Genomic DNA, 21,233 nt, shown 5'->3' with positions numbered 1-21,233 from the left:
GAAAGAGTAAACCATCTTGTTTAAGGCTCCTGGGACAGGAATTCTGCATACATACATACAAACATTAAACCCCACAATCTAAGTCTTCAACATGAACTGTACTCATGAAGAGCAGAAACTACAGATAAAAGTATATTTCAACCTCATAATAATATCCAAAAGAAAACAGTCGCTGGTTTCTCTGGGCCTTAGTTTCTGCCCAACAATAGCTGAGATTTGGGAGAGCTGGGTCCGGGGCCTGACTGCCCTCTCACTCACAACAGAGCCTGGACCTCAGAATTCTAATCTGGAGAGTATTCATATGAATAGCAATGTCTTCTCTGCCCTAAATGTCTTTCTGTCTTGGCCTAAAACCCATTCAGTTAAAGAATTTAAACCCCACACTGCTGACATGCCACTCCTCATAAAGGAAGTGGGAGAAGAGATCCCAAGGTTGAATGAGCTTCTGCGGGATGCAGGGACATAAACAGCCATCACCGCCATTACGGGTCAGCAATAAGTTACTGATGTTTTTCCTCTGATTTTTCTCTCCTCCTGCTCCACCATCTACCTATTTTGACAAGTGACAAGAAACTCATTCTGGTTAAGCTTACCCTCATAGATCTTACAGTAAAATTTGAAGAATGAAATCAAATAATTCCTCTGTGCCAGGATCTAAGTGTATAATTTGAGTTCTCACTGAGTTCCTGGATGAGTTCCAGACTGGTCAGCTCTATAATAACTGGCACAATGCCACATGCTTGGCTGGGTCACCAAGAGCTACTTTTAGGGGACATGTAAACTGCTAAATAATAAATGATACTTAAGATGTGTTTGTGGCAGTCCAAAGCAGCTCAAGCCGCAGATATACCACCTCTATTAATAACAGATGCCAAGTAGAAAAAAAGAGGGATGTGTGAATATTGTTCATGGAATCACCTTTTGAAAATGTCTCAGCTAAATGACTGCTGTTTACTCATCACCATTCTTCCTGTGGGAGTCCTGTCCCACGGGCACTGCAGATCCAACATTTAGTTACTCTTGAACCTGAAACCCTAGGGCAAGTCAAAACTAAACTTACTTTAGGTAAGGGCAACAAGTTCTGCTGGGTAATAAGACAGATATAATCTCATCTTAACACACTTCAGAAATCCTTATAACAGGTGGAGGCCTATTGTTATACTATCTAGAACAGGCTACAGTTTTCATGTAAATGTATTTTGATTTTCTCTTTGTTTTTGTTAAAAGACCATCCTTTTTCTCTTTCTTCTCCAAGGGTTTAGACCATTCAACTCTGAAAGTGAGTAATGGCTCCAAAAAAAGCACTCTTAATTGATTCATCACCTCCCAATATTTTACTTTCCGCTCTTCTTCAAAATATAATCACTTTATGGTCAACTACACATGAGAATATTTCAATAAACAAGTATACCATCCAGTAAATATTAAAGCAATATCTTTATTATATATGGTGGTATATATCAGCAGACCTAGGAAATCTCCTATAGGATTTGTTTAATTCATTCTACTCAGGTAAATAGCACTGTTACCAGAGCCCATTCATCAAATTATGGACACTAGTATTGTTCACTAGAATTTGACACCATAATGACATCTGTCATAAAGGGATTCTAACTAGACAAGGCTAGAAAATTTACTATCTAGTTAAAAGGGACTGGAAGAGATGTAACCTTTGTTGCATACTAATAAGCACTCTAGACATACACTACCTTATTTCACTTCCCAAGCCACAAGGCAAATGTCTTACCCATTTTACAGATGAGGAAACTGAGCTTCACACTGCTAGAAAGTGGGAGAGCTAAGAAATAACCTGGATTAACCTAATCCCTTCTACTATGCCGTGCCATAAGGCTTGGGAAAGGCAGAGAAAGAAGTAGATGATCAGAAGTAGGCAACAAAGAAATGAAACCACTGACACATTATAATCAAGCAGACACAGAAATAATGTTATACACTTAGCAGAGCGAGAGCACACAGCAGTACCTGGCTTCTACTCCAGGCCTCGTGGGTGGCTTTCCTGGTGGTGGCCGAGGCAAGAACTGAGATGAAGTTGAACTACTGACTTGATCTGTGTTGACCCATGAAACTGGCCTTGGAATTTTGCTCTTTCTGGACTGGGAGATGATGGGTGACAGAAAGCTGTCTTCAGCTGACCTGCTCAGATGCGAGTCTACAGCCAGTCTTGAAAAGGGAGTGAAGACTTCCTCCTCAGAAAAGGGAGGAGGAACGGTGGCTAGTCTCTCCTCTAGCAATTTATCAGAGGCACTTGAGAGGTCCCCAAGGAAAGACTTGAGTTGCCTTTTTTCCACCAGAAGCTTGACTAGGTCTGGCTGGTAAGCTTTCTTTTGGAGGAGCTTTTCTTTTGCAGAGACTGGAGAGGATGATTCAAAAGTTAAGTCTATCTCTTGTGCCAAAACAGGGATTCGACTGTGTCTGGTTACAAAGGATGACCTAACCACATCTTTCCTGGATGGGGGACAAGGTTCACTCTCTGAAACACAAGGAAATAGTTCTCCATTTCTATGGACAATTTTCTCTCTCTTACCCTCTTGGTGCAAAAAAGTAGAGAGGTCTCCTTGATGACCTGGAAAGTCTTCACTCTTAATGTCATCATCCTTAGATAACTTACTTTTTTGCATTGCTGCCACCTGGCCTATGTGTCCTTCAACATGTGGGTCAATGACTCGTGGAGAAATTTCTGAAGTTCTAACTGCTAGAAGCTTCATTATCTCATGATTTTTGTCTTGATTTGGCACCACACTGAAAGTCTGTGTCTTTGTCACATCAAAAGGTTCAGTAGGAGCTGAGTGGTCCCTTTCCATAGGTACTAAGTCTCCTGGCAGAGAGGAGATCTCCATATAATGCTGCCCTTTACTTAACTTTGCATCCTCATTCTCTGAGCCTAGAAGAGTGCTCTTCCCTTCAGTTTCCACAGGGAGACTCTCACACTCTCTCACAGCCAGTCTGTTATGGTCAGGAATGTCTTTTGGTCCCAGGTCTTGGGATCTGTCACACTCTCTAACATTGGGTAACATGTCATGACCAATATGATCGATCTGAAGCCCAAAGTCCGTTCTGCTTCCTCCACTAGGAGGTTCGCCTTCTGTCACAACCAAGCCAGAGAAGTTCTCCCTTGGAGAGTAGAGTTCCACAGTGGGCTCCACAGGCTGAAGGTCTTTCTTCTCTGGCTGCTGACCATAGTGAAAGCTTCCTGAGGTCGACTGTGTAGATGCCACAGAAGGTCTAGGAATTGTAATCTGGAGAGAGAAGAGAAAAAAGTTAAAATGTAATAATGTGGAACATAAACGAAGATGCATGATTTGAGACTTAACACTTCAAATCCTAATTTATAAAAGCAACACAGATGTTGACCAGATCTGCTCAACTCATACTTAAAATGAACAATTCTGAATAAAAGTGCGTGACATTCAAGTTCCCCGACTCAGGAAGTGCACAGGACAGTCTCCCTCCAGGTTCTCTCTGCTCTGGAAGACTGGCTTCTACAGACTGACTCTCCAGGCGCCCCTGCCTTCTGATTTCCGGCTGGGTCTGCCCAAGGGGCAGCACTAACGCAGAATCAGAGCGGGAGGAGGGAAAGGTCTGGGTATTCACTCTCTCTGCTTCCTCCCCGAGGGACTGCAGCTTTGGTGGTGGTTACATTCTACCACTCCTGGCCATGGCTCCTGTCGCATGGTCCCTCGTTCACAGATATGACTCTCACCAGCTTCTGCTAACAGCCCCTCTTCCTTCTCCCTCAGGACTCATTATAGGAATGGCTCCCTCTATTTCTGGTCCTTTTGGCTTTTTTAACTACTCACACATCTGTAAAAAGTTTCTTTCATTAAATTCTCTCCAAGTCCCTTTGAGTGTGCCAGCTATTTCCTAGCAGAATCTAGATATAGGATTATAGGAAAAAAAGTATTGGCAAATTATCCTAAGTTAAAAAACTCGAAATTTACATGGATTTTGTTGCTTCCCATAAATTCTATCAATCAAACAATGTTAAGAATATTATATCTTCCTATAAGCAAAGACATACAAAGATGTTTACTAATGTTTCATATCTTCTCTAATTTTTTAAGGTCAAGCCTATGATAAATGAAATTCTACCATTCTTCCACTGAGGTTATTTCAATTCTATAGCTAATAAGATTCAATAGCTAATAAGAATGTCCTTTCTTAAGACACCTAAAGTTTCTACATCTTCACATTTGTTACAAGTCACATGTAAGGAAGCAGAAAATGTCAACCACGTAAACCAGTAAGGAAAAAACCCTTTTTGAGAAATCAAATCACTTAATGAAGCCCACTAAATTCTAGGAAAACTATGGAAATTGGTCAGAATTCAAAGCAAAATAAATTTGGAGCTGTCATGGCAGATTTTGCTTAGACTCCATTTTTAGTCCAAAGACACTAAGAAACTGGTATGGTTCCAGAGTCAGATAAGTTGTTTAGATCTGTTTCTCTGTGTCAGAAACACAGTTAGGTTCAAGGACATGTAAAGCTTGTCCTAAGTCCAACCCATGGAGAAAATACTTCACTAATGTCCTGGAATAGCTCCTGAATAGAACCAGTGTCCTGAGGTTAATCGAAAGCAGGCTGTTTGGGTTCAAACCTAAATTCTTACCATAAATCCAAACCTATAATGACCTTGGGGAAAAGGCAGTAAAGCCTATTGGTGCTGTTGCCCTTTAGGAAGTCACCTCATACGTGTATCTCTCTTTCATTATTCTAAAATGTATTCAGGCAGATGGCAATTTTCTGATACATTTTTAAAATGATATTGAAACTTAAAATTTATAGTTATTTACTTCAAAATTTATTTATTTTTTGAGGAAGATTAGCCCTAACTGCTGCCAATCCTCCTCTTTTTTTCTGAGGAAGACTCGTCCTGAGCTAACATCGTGCCCATCTTACTCTACTTTATATGTGGGACGTCTACCACAGCATGGCTTTTGCCAAGCGGCACCATGTCCGCACCCGGGATCCGAACCAGTGAACCCTGGGCCACCAAAGTGGAACGTGCACACTTAACTGCTGCGCCACCAGGCCAGCCCACTTTTTTTTTTTTTAAAGACTGGCACCTGAGCTAACAACTGTTGTCAATCTTCTTTTATTTTTTCGCTTTTTCTCCCCAAATCCCCCCAATATATAGTTGTATATTTTAGTTGTGGGTCCTTCTAGTTGTGGTATGTGGGATGCTGCCTCAGCATGGCTTGATGAGCAGTGCCATGTCTGCGCCCATGATCCGAACTGGCAAAACCCTGGGCCACCGAAACTGAGTGAGTGAACTTAACCACTTAGCCACGGGGCCAGCCCAAAAATTTACTTCTTTTTTTTTTTTTTTTTTAAGATTTTATTTTTTCCTTTTTCTCCCCAAAGCCCCCCAGTACATAGTTGTATATTTCTCGTTGTGGGTTCCTCTAGTTGTGGCATGTGGGACGCTGCCTCAGCGTGGTTTGATGAGCAGTGCCATGTCCGCGCCCAGGATCCGAACCAACGAAACGCTGGGCCGCCTGCAGCGGAGCACGCGAACCTAACCACTCGGCCACGGGGCCAGCCCCCCAAAATTTACTTCTTAAAACCCAAGAGTGACGGTGGTAAGAAAAGCAGATGTGAAATTATATTAAATACCAAATAACAAGGGAGGTAACTATACCTATATTCAAAATAAACCAAAAGTCACTTCATTACTATATGCAATTCCAAGTACATCAGCCAAAATGAACTCAGCAGTGTTTACAAAAATAACACTCTACTGGTCTTCTGAGATGGAAGCTAGGGAATCAACGCACTTCTGAGCTTACTCATTGTAGATTCGGGACAGAAATGTAGGTGTGGGGCCGGCCTAGTGGCACAGTGGTTAAGAGCACACGTTCCACTTCGGTGGCCTGGGGTTCACCAGTTCGGATCCCGGCATGGCACCGCTTGGCAAAAGCCATGCTGTGGTAGGCATCCCACATATAAAGTAGAGGAAGATGGGCACAGATATTAGCTCAGGGCCAGTCTTCCTCAGTGAAAAGAGGAGGATTGCCAGCAGTTAGCTCAGGGCTAATCTTCCTCAAAAAAAAAAAAAGAAAGAAATGTAGGTATATGTGTGATATGAAAAAAGAGGTGAGAATCTTGTATATAGAAAACATATATGAACCACCAGACAGAATTTATTTTCTTGAAAAACTTCTGAGTAATTATGATAAACTGTGCATAAATTACTGTCATATAATATTTCCAAAGCACTTTAAATTTATAAAATATTCCTAAAATCATTTTTACTAATTTCATTTCATAGCTGCCTGGTACTATTATTAACATAAATTTCACAAACGAGGAAAAACACGGTAAAAAAAAGTCAGGGACAGGACTTCAGGACTTTGGAAGTCATGCACAGCATAGCACAGCCTACTGATAGGCACTACACACTCTCGAATGAAGTCTGGGAAACCGAGTCTGCAAAAACATTATCTCACAAGAAAAAAGGAGAAAAACCAAAAATCAATAGCTGAATACTGAGAAGAAAAAGCTAATTCGAAGTACAGCTGAAAATAGCTTTCTTAACCTTAGACTATAAAGACACAAAAGTAATTCCCATATTTGGGACACTCTACAAATAAACTAAATTAATGATCTGCCAGTAAGCCATATGTATCTTTTACATCTTTTTTTTTTTTTTGGTGAGGAAGACTGGCCTTGAGCTAATATCCATTGCCCATCTTCCTCTTTTTGCTTGAGGAAGACTGTCCCTGAGCTAATATCTGTCCCAATCTTCCTCTATTTTGTTTGTGGGATGCCACCACAGCATGGCTTGATGAACAGTGTGTAAGTCCACGCCTGGGATCCAAACCTGCGAACTCCGGGCTGCCGAAGCAGAGCGTACAGACTTAACCACTACATCACTGGGCCAGCCCCCATCTTTTACACCTTTAATTTCTATAATTTACAAACATTTCATCAAGGCATGAATTCAATCATTTCCTTTCTTCTATTCTCTAATTGTGTCAGGTGCACCTCTCTACAGAATTAGAAACTGATCTCGATATTTTCCATTTCTTTCATATTTTGTTATTTTTATGATGCCTAGTACTAAGTTTGACTAACATCAGTCTCACTACTTTCTAGTTCAGATAAAGTAGCCTCATTATTTTATAGTTACCCCACGTTTAGAACTGGTCACATAGCAAGAGACAATAAACTGCAAACCAACTATTATTTGCATTTTAACTTACAAATTATTGTTTTACTTTTCTTTCATTCAAAGATAGTAATGCTATTGAGATAATAAAAATTTTGGGAAATTCAACATTTATACCAAATAGCCTCTTTTCCAAATGAAAGGTATGTGATACACAAAATATCTGTAACTCATTTTAGTTTTTTGACAAATAATTTAGAAGACATATAGGTAATACAATAATTTATTAGTTCTTATTATAGCCAAGAATAACTAACTGAGTTATAGGAACAAATTCCCAGCCTATTACAAAAACTAAATTCTGGGGCCGGCCCCGTGGCTGAGTGGGTAGGTTCATGCACTCTGCTTTGGCGGCCCGGGGTTTTGCCAGTTTGGATCCTGGGTACGGACCTAGGACCGCTCATCAAGCCATGCTTAGGCAGCATCCCACATGGCCCAACCAGAAGGACCCACAACTAAAATATACAACTATGTATTGGGGGGCTTTGGGGAGAAGGAAAAAATAAAACATTAAAAAACAACACCACCACCAACAAAAACCTAATTCTAACCATTCGAATTTCTTTGGGCCAAATTCCACTATAGACTTCTTTTTTTAAAAGCATCTTTAATAAAGAAACACATGGATAAAGAGAACAGATTAGTGGCTACCAGAGGGGAAGGGGGTGTGAGGAGGGCAAAAGGGGTAGAGGGGCACTTATGTATGGTGATGGATAAAAACTACACTACGGTGGTGAACATGATGCAGTCTATAGAGAAACTGATATATAATAATGTACACCTGAAATTACACGATGTTATAAACCAATATGACTTCAATAAAATTTTTTTAATTTTTAGATTGGCACCTGAGCTAACAGCTGTTGCCAATCTTCTTTTCTTCTTTTTGCTTTTTCTCACCAAATCCCCCCAGTACATAGTTGTAAATTTTTTAGTTGTGGGTCCTTCCAGTTGCGGCATGTGGGATGCCATCTCAGCATGGCTTGATGAGTGGTGCCGCGTCCATGCCCAGGATCTGAACCAGCAAAACCCTGGGCCACCGAAGCGGAGCTCATGACCTTAACCACTTGGCCGTGGGGCCAGCCCCGACTTCAATAAAAATTTTCAAAAGCATCTTTATATAATACTTTGTACAAGTGTTGAAAACTATGAATAAAACTAAAACACTATTATTGACCCACGTTTTTATGTACCAAGTTTTTCCTTCTATACAGAGAGTACACAGCAGTGGTAACATTTGAATATTAAGAGCCATACATGCTAAGGGAATTTCCACTCTCTCACTCTTTAACCCTCTATTACTGTGACCGCTCTTACATCGGTTCCTTTTGCTGAAGATACTGTTTTATTGTGCTTTGGCTTATATGGATGGATATGGGGGCTGGCAGGGGTGAGGAATGGCAGTCTTTGCTACAGAGGTGGGTAAAACTGAAAGCCTGAAGCCTCAAGACCTAAGTAAATGAAAAGTAAAAGCTAGGGCCGGCCCCACGGCTGAGTGGTTAACAATAAACGTGGACTACACTAGTGAAAGAATCAACCCACTGGATGCCTGGGTTCCCTCCATGAAGCCTCTCCCAAGGGACAGTCCAGTCCGTGGATTGAACACTTGACAATGGGCTGTTTTTACTTCCCATCAGTCCATCCAATCTCTGGTCTTTTCTGACTGTTCATAGATTGAATTATACCATCATATATAATTCCAGGGATGTACTCTCATAGAAACAAAACTTTTCTATAATTATAATAACCAATTTTCCAGATCAAAAATAAGAATCATGGTCAGATAGAGGACATATGGCAGCTCCCCAGTCAATGTACACACATTCAACTCTGCAAAATCCATTTCAAGGGGCTGGCCCTGTGGCCGAGTGGTTAAGTTTGTGTGCTCTGCTTCAGCGGCCCAGGATTTCGCTGGTTCAGATCCTGGGTGTGGACATGGCCATGCTGAGGCGGTGTTCCACATGCCACAACTAGAAGGACCCACAACTAAAATATACAACTGTGTACCGGGGGACTTTGGGGAGAAAAAGGAAAAATAAAATCTTTTAAAAAGAAATCCATTTCAAGAAGTTAACCAGGTTGCAATCAATCCAAAAAGTCTTTCCCTTTTCTCATTATTAAGGCATACATGTATTAATACATTACATGGATCACTCCTTTTTCAATGGAGGCTCTGAGTAACTCCATGAGCTTTCGTACAGTCACCCTGAGCTGTCAGAAGGGCTCCAGATATTCAGTGGGACACATCTCACTGGGAAAGCCACATGAAGCTACTATCTCAAATAAGCTGTGCCACTCAAGTTTTCACCGCAATTTTCACAGTTCCAGCTCTCATCATATTTGCTTGGACTAACGCCAAAGCCTCCTCACTGGCTGCTGCCCGGACCTGTTCTCCCCTACATGCCTCCCAAAGAGCTATTACTCCCCTCCCTCAATCTTGGCACAGTGTCTTTTCCCACAGCCCACACATCTCAGCATGGCAGGCCAAGGCACTTTATCGCCTTACTTTTTGCAGCCTGTCTTTGGCCTCTCTCCTTTGCCCTAACATTCTGGATCACTTATTTAAATTCTCTGCACTCTGGTGGTTCAAGCCTCTGTGCCTTTGCACATGCTGTGTTCTTTACCTGACACCCCTGCATCTAGCAAACTTACTCATCCTTCAAAGTCCTCTTATTTTTGAAGTGCTCCTTAACCTTCCCAGAAAGATTTTTAATTTTTCTTTCCTCCCCAGTTATGAAAGTAATGTATCTTCACCATGGGCAAAAAAATTAGAAAATAAAGAAAAGTTCAGAAAATAAAAACACCCAATATCGCACTCCTCAGTCCTAGGCAGCTTTATCTGTATCCTGATTTGTGTACACAGCTCCACTTCATGCTTTCATGATCACTTCATGCTTTCAAGGTAACTGTTTAGATGAGCCCTTCACTGCCAACCTGACAGGTTGGTGTAAACTGTTCATCCCTGAGATACAGCATAAAGCCTGGAACTAGGCAGACACTTAATAGAACTGAAGGAAGAAAAGCAATAGAATTAAGACAATGCGATCAACCGGTGATCTGAATTTTGGAATACTGGTGTTAGTACTCCTGTAAATACAGACAGAGGAATTGTCTTAATAGATGCTGACTAACAGGCAAACTACAAAAAAATTATGTGACTCTGCCTCTTTGTCCTGCTCCCTCTATGTGCTTTATTTTAACCCCCTTTCTTCTTCTCAATCGCTAAGAAACAAGTCAGTGAGGAAAGTTCTTGAGTATTTTGACAGTCCCCTGGTGTGAGGAACAGAAGGCTGGGATGAGTGACAGAACACAGCCTAGTCTACCAGCCATCTGACTCTTTGCAGATCACCTACTGTCCTGGGGCTTGGGGCCATCAGTGCGAAAAGGGGCAACAATATTCCCCCTGCTCGCTCCATAGAGCTGCTGTTAGGATCAAATACGGAAGTATTCCATAGAACATAAATGTAAGATAATATGGTAGCCAGTCTCTAAGATGCCCCCAATGACCTTTGCCCTCTGGTATTCATGCCCTTGTATAGTTCCTCCCACACTATAGCAGGGTTGGTCTGTGTGACCAATAAAATATGGCAGAAGTGATGGTACGCCCCTTCTGAGATTAGGTTATAAAAGACTGTGGCTTCTATCTTGGTGGAGGTGTGTTCTCTCTACCACCTCCCTTCCCATCTGTCTCTTTCTCTCCTCACTCACTGGGAAAGCCAGTTGCCATGTCAAGTACGGAAAGGCCCACATGGTGAGGAGATGAAGACTCTGGCCAACAGCCAGTGGGAAACTGAAGCCTGCCAACAGCCACTGAGTGAGTTTAGACAGAGATCTTTCCATCTCAAACCTTATGATGATTTCACCCTGGCTGCCAGTTTGACAGCAACCTCTTGAAGACCCTGAGCCAGAACCATCAGACTAAGCCACTGCTGCATTCCTAACCCTCAGAAACAGTGTGAAATGATAACTGTTTGTTGTTTAAAGCTGCTAAATTTGGGGTAATTCGTTACAGAGGAATAGGTAACATATAGGTGGTATTATTATCTCCCAGTCACACACACTGTTTCCAAAGGTAATACTAAAATGTAGCATTGGCTTTCTAAAGGACCATCTAGAACCAAGAGATCACTTGGTACAATTTGCCATGATATTCTGTAAGGAACAACCCTTCCATTTCTACGTTACTGTTCAAGTCCAACCCTTCCCCTATCAACAGTGATTACCCAACGTCACATAAAACTGGTCACATTCTTTCCTGCAGTTAGTACCATTCTGGACCAATAGTTAGACCTCTTTGGAAGCAGTTCAAGTTATTTTAACTTCTTTTTCTTCTCTGTACTTGTTCGTTTATGTCAGCTTACTTCTGTCTCTCTATTTGCTAATCAAAACATAATTTAATATTTCTCCTATAAGACAAGCTTGGTCTTATTTTACTCTCTCTAAGTCCATGTTGTCCAGCATCTTTTTAGAAATGACTGATAGTGGGCCGATTTCATTACTGTTTACTCTTGGGAAAAATCTAACTTCCAAAAATAACCCCAACTAATTTCTTTGCAATCTAGAAATTTATCCATCTTTCAAAATAGATTATCTAAAAAAATTATACATGCTCTTTACTAATCAATGGTTTCATGTATATGGATAAAGGAAACACTGAAGGCTCACAAATACGCACTAGGAACTAAAAAGTGCTGAAGTTCTCATCAGTTAATTTAACATGCCAACCGTATTTGTAAGACAGATAAACTTCTGCTTTGCCTATGTTTATGGTTCCTACATATTTTCAGATATCAGTACATTTTCCCTTCATATGATCATAAAAAAGAAACAAGCCTGAGTGGAAAAGATACAAACTAAGAAACTGTTTCCTATCAGAATATGTCTTAAGTTGAAATATTCAGATAGAACGGTAATATGGTTTATCATATCATTCAAGCTACAGCATATAATCAGAGCTGCAAGAGATGTGGAGAGACTAATTGGCAGTCCTCTCTATTTAATGTATCTGCAGTAAGTCAGGGAGCTAATAACATCTGCTTTCCAAAAGTAAACTCTGGATTTAGGCCTCAAGAAGAGACTCAAGAGAAATCTATTTTTATCCCAAGCCCCTAAAATGAAGGAAATGGTAACTTAAACTTAGACATGAGAATACCAGTGACGTGTCTTTAGAGACTTTCAGTTAAGAAAAATATTTTTATTTAAAAATGTCTGAAAATAAAGTCAAACTTATCAAATATAGGAATATAAGTCTTTCAACAACTTGATGGGGAAAATGTTGCAGACAGTGTAAGAGAATCATGAAAATAATCTTTGTGGATAGGACAGTATTGATGGAAGAAGGCAAAAGATATTAGGAGAAATGGAGCCAAGCCTTAGAAAGCCTTTATGAATACTAGATGCTGTTGGAAAAATGCTTGAACAACAGTGAGTACATAGCATAACAGTCAAAGAAAAGAAGAAACTAAATCTGGGGGGGCCGGCCCAGTGGCGCAGAAGTCAGGTGCACACGTTCCACTTTGGCAGCCCAGGGTTCGCCAGTTTGGATCCCAGGTGCAGACATGGCACCGCTTGGCACACCATGCTGTGGCAGGCGTCCCACATATAAAGTAGAGGAAGATGGGCATGGATGTCAGCTCAGGGTCAATCTTGCTCAGCACAAAGAGGAGGACTGGCGGCAAATATTAGCTCAGGGCTAATCTTCCTCAAAAAAAAAAAAAAAGAAACTGAATCTTGGAAGGTGGAAAGAGGGAATAGATGGAAAGAGAAAAGGTGAGGTGAAAAAAGGGATACAGGGAAGGGAGGGAGGTGGTAGGACCTGCCTCTAGCCCACACAGGACCTCTGTACAAGTTTGGAAAAGGATGCTCTCAAAGAGGAAACAGTCCCGCACAAAGGTGCACAGTTTGGCTAACAAAGTTTGGGCTAGATTTCAGCTCTAACTTGTTCCTTTGGCTAAGCCACTTTATGCAGTGAACAACCTGTATAACTGTACAAAGCAGTCTTGGGAAAGAAGGAAAGATCAACTAACTCTAATAAGAAAGAGGCAGGCATTTATTTTCTTATTTTGAAGTGCAGGTAAACTCCTACAGAGCTGTACACAAATTTTATCATCTTTTGTCACTGTTTTACACCTGCATGAAGAATTGTGTTCCAATAGAAAACATTTCAGCTTGGGTAACAACGTTCCTGTTGAGTTGGAAGAGGCTGCCAGGTGATTATGGAATTTCAGGAAACCTGGTGCTCCCACCACATAAGGACACGTGTGCTAGTGCCCAGGATTTGTGTACACAGTTCCTTACTGCCTCCATATCTGGCTTTTCTGGGGCTCCTGCTACTCACACAGTCACAGAGGGCACTGTTGCTTACTGATAACAAGAGAGTAACAGGTGTCTGTAGCTGAATGCCCAAACTGAGAGTAAACAGAGAGTTTCCTCAAAATGTTCCTTTGCAGAAGACCTGTATTACAACTGCCTTCAGCCGCTTGTTAAAACGCAGATTCCTGGGCTCACTCCATCCCAACCTACTGAAGCAGAAATTCCAGAAGTGAGGCTAGAACTCTATATTTTAAACAACAGACGTCAAAGCTAGAAAACTATTGTTTAAGAGGAATGTAAAACACGCGAAATTTCCAGGTGGAGGTTATGAAAAAGAAAGAAAAAAATAATTAGGCCAAGCAACAGTGTACAGTATAAAGAATAAACCGTGAATGGTTAAATATATTCTTTCCTTCCCATATTTATAATGTAGAGATACAAAATCTCTAGAATTATAAATTTAAAAAAATCATATATATACACACACACACAGATGGATAGTTCTTGTGGTCTAATAATAAATGTTATTCTGAAATTAGGTTATAATAACATTTTGTATACTGAGTTGCTATCCTGACAGGAAATCTCACTCTGAGAAATTTCGTATTGGAAGACTGACTATAGAAGTTAGTCCAGACATCACTCCCTATACCCATTTGCCAAACTTAGGCTTCCGCTAAACAATCTTAGTTGACCAACTGTTGGTCCTTTCTTAACAGCACCTTGAGTGGACAAGAGAGAAAAATGACAGGAACAAATCTCTTACCGCTGTAAGGGGTCCTTCTGCTTGAGCCTCCATTGGACTTGTGGGTGTCACCGCAATAAACTGACTAGCAGCTCCCGCCTGGAGTTCTAGCCTGTCCGTATATTGTTCGGAAGCAGCAGTGGCAGGGCACTCCCCAGAAAGTGCTAAGATCACACCTGAGGTTTCCTTCTTTAAATGATTGTTTTCTGCCCAAGGACCCAATCGGAGCTTTTCATCTTGAGGCGATTCCTCCAGGACTTGAAGTACTTCAGGCTCCTCATCGGAAGGGCTTCCAGTTGTTTTACAGCCTAAAGCCTCATTTGTCCTAAAATCCCGAAGGTCCTGCTCCTTGTCCACAATCACCCATTCTTTGGAATCAACCTCCTGCTTGCAGGAGCTCAGGTTAACAGCTATAAATCCATTGCTGCCAACGCCATCTGCCTGCTCAGCGGTGTTGGCAGAGGCAGGCTTGGAAGCATCTGGAAGATATTCCTCATCAAAGTGCCAGATGTGGTCAGTGCGAGACACAGCAGGAACACAAGGCTTATGAAGCAGAGCAGGGAGAATAGATTCCTTTCCTGCACTGGAATCTTTCTGCATTTTCTCCAGGCTTAAGAAAACAGAGAAAAATTACTCAACTGTCCTGGGAAATATTTATTACATGACCCATCAGCTCTATACAGAAGCAATATTCACACAGAGATGAGAGAAAAAATTCGAATAAAGCATAAGGAAAGTTTCACAGGTTGATAATGCCCTTCTCAACCTGTCAGGATCCTGCTTTGGAAAACGGAGCCCACAGGAGGAAGACAGCTCTCCTGCTGCAGGGTGGGAGAGAAGCCTAAGTGGGCTGACCGCAGGATCCATCTCACCTCTGCTCTGCCAACTGAGTCCCACTGCCCTCTGCTCTCTGAAGGACTCAGGGACAACTTACCCAATGGGCTTTTGCCTCACCAGAAGCCCTACAAAAGGAAATGAAGAAGCTGGTGTACAGAAGGCAAATACTTTCTGTGTTTGTTTTGTCTTCAGAGATGTATGTAAATGCATACTCCTTCAAGTAAACTCTTCCAAAGGCAGAGCTTTTGAGAAGAGAAGGTACTCTACCTGTTCAACCAGGCCCAGGCCTATGCACACAGAGCTTTACACGTGGTGGGGGCGGGGGGAGGATGATGGTGTTTTTGGGGAAGCTTCAGGGTATACTTTCAGTTGTGTTGGATTAAAATGCAGTTGACATTGTACACAAACCCCTCTGCTGGCTGAGGGGCAGGCAATAGTGTGATTGGTGGTATTTGGCTGCACTGGCTTCTGAGAACTAATCTCATCTGCATGAAGGCAGTTTAAGCAATAAACTTTTTCCTTAAGTTTGTAATTAGGTGCTTCTATTCCTTCAGCTGTTCCCAATTCATTCTAAGTTCTGGCTTGAGTTCATTTTCTTGGATTACTTCTGTTCTCAATACTGTTTTCTCTCTCAGCTCTTCCCTCAGCATAGACTCTTTTAGTTCCATTCTTTTTCTTTCGTTAGACTAATTCTTCACCAAACTAAGCTTTTATCCCTATTGCACTTTTATATTTATTCCAAGTCTTAGCCACAACTCAAAATGTTTAAACACTGCCCTAACGCTAGTCCACCCTTTTGATCATATCAATATGTAGACACAGCTTACCCCACATAGCCATGAGACTTGAATGATTACCATGTGAGGAAGAATACACATATATAGAGGAGTGTTTAAAATGGAAGCTAGACTGGACTAGGCCAGAAGGGGCGGCATTATCTTCAGACACAGTAACCACATGTTAGTCAAATACATGGTCCTTCCAACCTAGTACTTCACTGCCAACAGGAGCCACAGGAGATGTACATTGAAGGGTGTGACTATTATTAAAGTGGCTCAGGTTTTAATATTACTGAAGCCTTCTATAATTCATAAATATATCTTAAATTCTTTTTTAAAGTTTCATTTCTGTCTTCTGTTATCAAAATTTGGAAATAATGGGCCTTATATCCATGAACTACAAATAGTCATTACCTATGTATAGTTCTCTAAAGTTCCATCTTTCCTTTCTAGATAGAATGGTAAACTTACTCATGTCTATTTTTCCTATAGCACCTACCCATAGAAGGCTTCATTAAACTTAATCGAACTGCCTGTCCCTTCTGTATAAATTACTTTTTTCCCTCGTTCCTGTACTCCCCTTATTTTTGCCTAACGCCATCTTTACCATGCCCTATCCAATTCTACACTGTCTCTCCTCTATTCCAATAAAAGAGAAAATCACTTCAAAATGTTCATTTAACTTGTACCTGGTATTATGAAGCTACCAGCTTCCACTGCTCAGGTCCCAAAGCCAAAGGCTATACTACAGAACTTGTAACAGTATCAGAAGACAATTCACATTAAGAATCAGGATGATAATTAAAAACACGGATAAAGATGAGAGCTTAATCAAAACAGTGCTACAAAAATGCAAGTATTTCTTATTTGAAAGACTTTATGTAATAGATATAAATAACAACAATAATAGTATCTTAGCAGCTTTAAAAAAAGAAAAACTATTTTATACCAGATCTCAAGAAACTTGTCAGTATCTGGCTTTGGCTCCAGTGTCAGACGTTTTTCCAGCTCAAAGCTGTGGATGGAACGTAACTTTCGCACCAATGGCACATCTCTGTCTGGCTGAGTAATCTCTGAGCGAACACGAATTGGTGAACCAATGCTTGGAGCATTCAGAATGCCATTTGGTTGACCATGGCTGTTCTCCTCTTCAGTAGCAGCCTAGACAAATTATAACAGAAAACCATGAAAAACATTCCAGTTACTACATGTGGTAGGAATCACTGAAGTCTTTCAAAATAATATAAGCAACTGACTGGGATGTGTTTTCAGAAGATTAGGATATTTGGGCTAGTTTACTTCATTACATCCTTGTCTATTAACTCTCTATTAGATGAGTTTTCTTAACTTATTCTCAATTTCAGTATTATTTGTTTTTTATATTTTTGGTACAAAGATAAACAGTCTAAAAATGTTTAACAACCGTGGCTTTTCATATTATGTCTAACTAGATGCTTGCAGGACCCCATTCCACTAAACTAAAACTAAAACCTAGAAAGGACATTTTCTCTGAGACTTAAGTGGTCTCACAAGACTCTGGTAAGAGAGGTTGCCAAGCCTGAAGACCCAGTCTCATTCCCTCTCTAAAAAACAAACAAAAACAAGAGAACCTGGAGCTAGAACAATATGGAGCTGGGTAAAGCAGAAGGAGGCTGAGCATGAGGCAGCCCAGAGGGCTGGGGCTGCCTAAGGACAGATGCCTACAGCAGCACAGTTATCAGAGAAATTGTCTTACCCCAGGACTAGGGTGAGAGAGGGAAGTGTGGGATGTCTATTTTGATTAGAGATCTTCAAGGATTCCCAACTGTCTCAAATTGTGGCTGCACTCGGATTCCAAGCAGAAGCAGAAGACAGTCTTCTCTGAAAGAAGGCTTCCCCAATCCCCAACTCAGTCTACAGCACTCCCACCAATTATTAATTAATGAGTAAAACACTAAAGAGAGTCACACACATGAGAAGGCATACCACCATGACTAAGAGTCAGCAGAAATGATAATAATAATTAAAAAAAACACTACCAAAGACTTCAGATATCAAACTTGTTCAGATACAGACTATATAACAGCTATGCAAAAATAGTTAAATAAAGGTCATTATCACAAAGATCAACAAAGGATTCTTTGGAATTAACTGATGAATTTGATATTAAATATTCAACTAACAAGTTAAACAGCAAATTAGCCATAAAAGGCCAAAGTTATTAATTAGTGAACTAGAAGACACAGCAAAAGAAATTAACTAGAATGAAGCATAGAAAGATGAGAAGAAAAATATGGAAAAAGATATTAAGAGATGTGACAGAATAAAAAAGGCATAATATAGGTTTAATTGGAGTCCTAGAAAGAGAGAACGGAAAGAATGAAGAGGTGGCAATATTTAGGTAGAGAAGGGCTGTATATCTCCCAGAATTGATATAAAACTACGAATCAAAGATTCAGGAAACATAAGATATCCCAAGCAGGATAAACAAAAAGAAATATATGCCTAGACATATCACAGTTGAAGCACAGAACGCCAAGGACAAGGAAGGAAGCTAAAAAGTAGTTAGGGAGACAGAATGGGGAGAACCATCATTTACCAAGAAAAAAAGAACAATTAGAATAACAACAGACTTCTGAACACCAATAACTGAAACAAGAAGAAAAATAACTGTCAATCGAAAACTCTGAATCCAGCATAAACTATCTTTAAAGATTGAGGCTGAAATAAATACATTTACAGCTAAGTTAAAATTGAAAGAGTCCTCTACCAAAAGACCTTAACTAAAGCAACTTCTAAAGGAAATAAATATTTCAGGAAGAAAGATGAGTCCAGGACTTCAAAAAATGCAAGAAGATGGTAAACATCTTTGAAAAATACATATAAATATTATTTGCATAAAAGAACAATAACTAATAATCTAATTTGAGTAATTGTTTTTAAAATGAAGGAATTAAAAAATAGAAGAGAACTAAACAGAGATTAATAGTGATAATGGGTGAAAGAGAGAAAACTAAAGTAATGAAGATCTATGTCAAGTGCCATTTCACTCTCTCACATACACAGACATATGGGCTGGCAACTGAGAATGTCACTAGAGACTTTTTACTTATAAGAACAGTTTGTTCCTGGTACCGTAAAGACAGCCACAGGTGACATTACAAAAACCTGACACTGACTTCCTAACTCCTTTCCACTACTCATTCCTGATTAGTATGAGTCCAGATAGGACTCACTCAACAGCCAGACCACACTGCAGCCTACCATATCCATGAGAATGCTTTTGCAAATGACTCCCATGACTGAAGTACGTATGTTAATTTTTTAAATTACATAGTTTAACAGTATAGTATATATAGTCCAAAGATAGGCCAAGCTCCTCAGAAGTAATAGGAGATTCTTTTCAAGATATGGTTCCCGTTCATAAAGGATGACTAGCCAAACTTCTACCAATTACATTAAGAGGTATGAGCCCCAACATCTCATTTTACACCTATAAATTTAAATTTACACCTATAAATATAAATTTAACCTCGTTCCCAATTAAATCTTTATAAAAACATAGGAAGCACCAAAAGATAACTGATTTGTAATTCACTGCCCCTCCATCCCATTTATCTTCTTATCTTCTATGAAAATAGAAATGACAAGGAATAGTAAGATCAAAGAGAAATTTGGGGATAATCTGCCCCAAGATTACTAAAAATTAACCATTTAATTCAGAAATCTGTATCTCTCTCCATACTTACAAATGAACCTACTTACAGTCCTAATGAAAAAATCATGTCATTTATTCAAGATCCACTCTCATGATCAGTTTGATGCTTTCCACTTCCAACCCTCATGTCTCCACCTCCATTTGAGACAGTTTTCAGAACAGGTACTTGTAGCTTCATTGGTCTATACTAAATAAGGGGCCCAGAGTCTTAAAGATATCTCTTCTTTTATAGTCTCAGTATGTAGTTATTTTTTAAAAACACCTTCATCTTTTCCACAAAATACAAGATGAAGATTAATGTTTGATGTCCACACCTGAGTGTTATGGGCAAAATTAACCAAATACTGCTATTACAAATATATGAATAACTAGCAATACAATATTCTGTCTACTTCTCATTCAAAACTGAGAATCGTGATACTTTGCTACAGCAATAGGAGAAAAATAATAAGCACACAGAAAGATATCATTTCCTATGCAAGAAATACACACCTTACAGATCCCAAGCTTTATCTTGTTCCTGTTGGCATCCATCTCTTCCCAGACATCCTTCTCCTGGGGACGAGGGTGTCCCAGAGATCCAGGTAATTTATCTGGTGACACACCCACAGGGATGCCATTCTCTCCATCACTAAGCTGTTCATCTGGAAACACTTCATCTGTATTTTCTCGAAGCAAGTCTCCTGGGATGGGAGTGGCATTGGCAATTCTAAAAATGAGGGGTAAAAAAAATGTAGAACTTAAAAACACCAGAATCAAAAATTACTATGAGATTATCCTACATTTTGTTTCTGGATTTAAATGATGAAGTCCACACATAATTAAGAGAGTAAAACAATACCAAACCAAAAACCTCAGAAACTTAAGCCATGCCAATTCTACAAAATAAAACTTCTACATTTTGATCAATAGAATTTTAAGGCTGACTTAAAAATACAAATCCTAATACAATAACTCACTGATTTAACAATCACCTTAAAAGTCAGAAACATTTGGTCTATTTTCCAAGAAGTCTTTGTCAATTTTAATATTTTCTATTCTTTACCCATTTTTCTTAAAGAATAACAAAAACTATAAACAGGAAAATGTTAAGTGTCATAATGATACAAGCAGGTATCAGATCAATCAGTTATATTTTTTTAACAGTGTGAAATGTGCATTTGCTTTTTCATTTAAAGACTTTTTACTAAGTACCTACTACATGCAAGGCCCTGGGGACATAAAGAAGAGAAAGGAAATTCTTGCCCTCCAGGCGAAACTAGAAATTCTGGAATTACACAGTTCATACAGTTCTGCATAAACTGACCAGGAATGAAATACTAATTGGCAGTCATCTATATATTTCTTTTAAAGTAATTTCATGAACTAGTTACATGGTTGGTCATCTCTCCTTTAGACTTCTGGTCCATGAGGGGCTTTTCCAGTTCTCAGTTATCACTCACTGAGTGAGGAGACTCCTACCACCTCTAATGTTCTATAGCTCTTTTCTTTTTTTTCTTTTTATAGCTCTACTCTTTACACTAGTTTGTTTTTTTTTAATATTGCTGACTGAACACAATATTTAGCACACAATGAAACCTTTTCTTAGACGTGATCTGAGTACCTAAAAGTTGTAAGAACAGTCTTCAGTAGATGATATTGACAGATGCAATTACTACAAGTGGTAAAATAGGC

The 21,233-nt window shown here is 39.8% G+C and overlaps 1 protein-coding gene across 12 annotated transcripts in view; it reads right to left on the bottom strand.

The window, feature by feature from the left end:
* TTBK2 (tau tubulin kinase 2) overlaps positions 1-21,233 on the bottom strand; it is a 142,513-nt gene that overhangs the window by 7,361 nt on the left and 113,919 nt on the right. For all 12 annotated transcript variants that reach the window (XM_023619152.2, XM_070238425.1, XM_070238459.1 and 9 more), the window contains 4 exons: positions 20,052-20,268; positions 16,812-17,023; positions 14,268-14,856; positions 1,984-3,257 (listed from right to left, as the gene is read on the bottom strand). In XM_023619152.2, coding sequence (XP_023474920.1) covers positions 1,984-3,257; positions 14,268-14,856; positions 16,812-17,023; positions 20,052-20,268 — 2,292 coding nt within the window. The remainder of the gene's footprint in view (positions 1-1,983; positions 3,258-14,267; positions 14,857-16,811; positions 17,024-20,051; positions 20,269-21,233) is intronic.

This window comes from Equus caballus, chromosome 1 (assembly GCF_041296265.1).
Source record: "Equus caballus isolate H_3958 breed thoroughbred chromosome 1, TB-T2T, whole genome shotgun sequence".
NCBI classification, from domain to species: domain Eukaryota; kingdom Metazoa; phylum Chordata; class Mammalia; order Perissodactyla; family Equidae; genus Equus; species Equus caballus.
The sequence above is the reverse complement of the archived record's forward strand: the minus strand, read 5'-3'. Positions and strand labels throughout refer to the sequence as shown.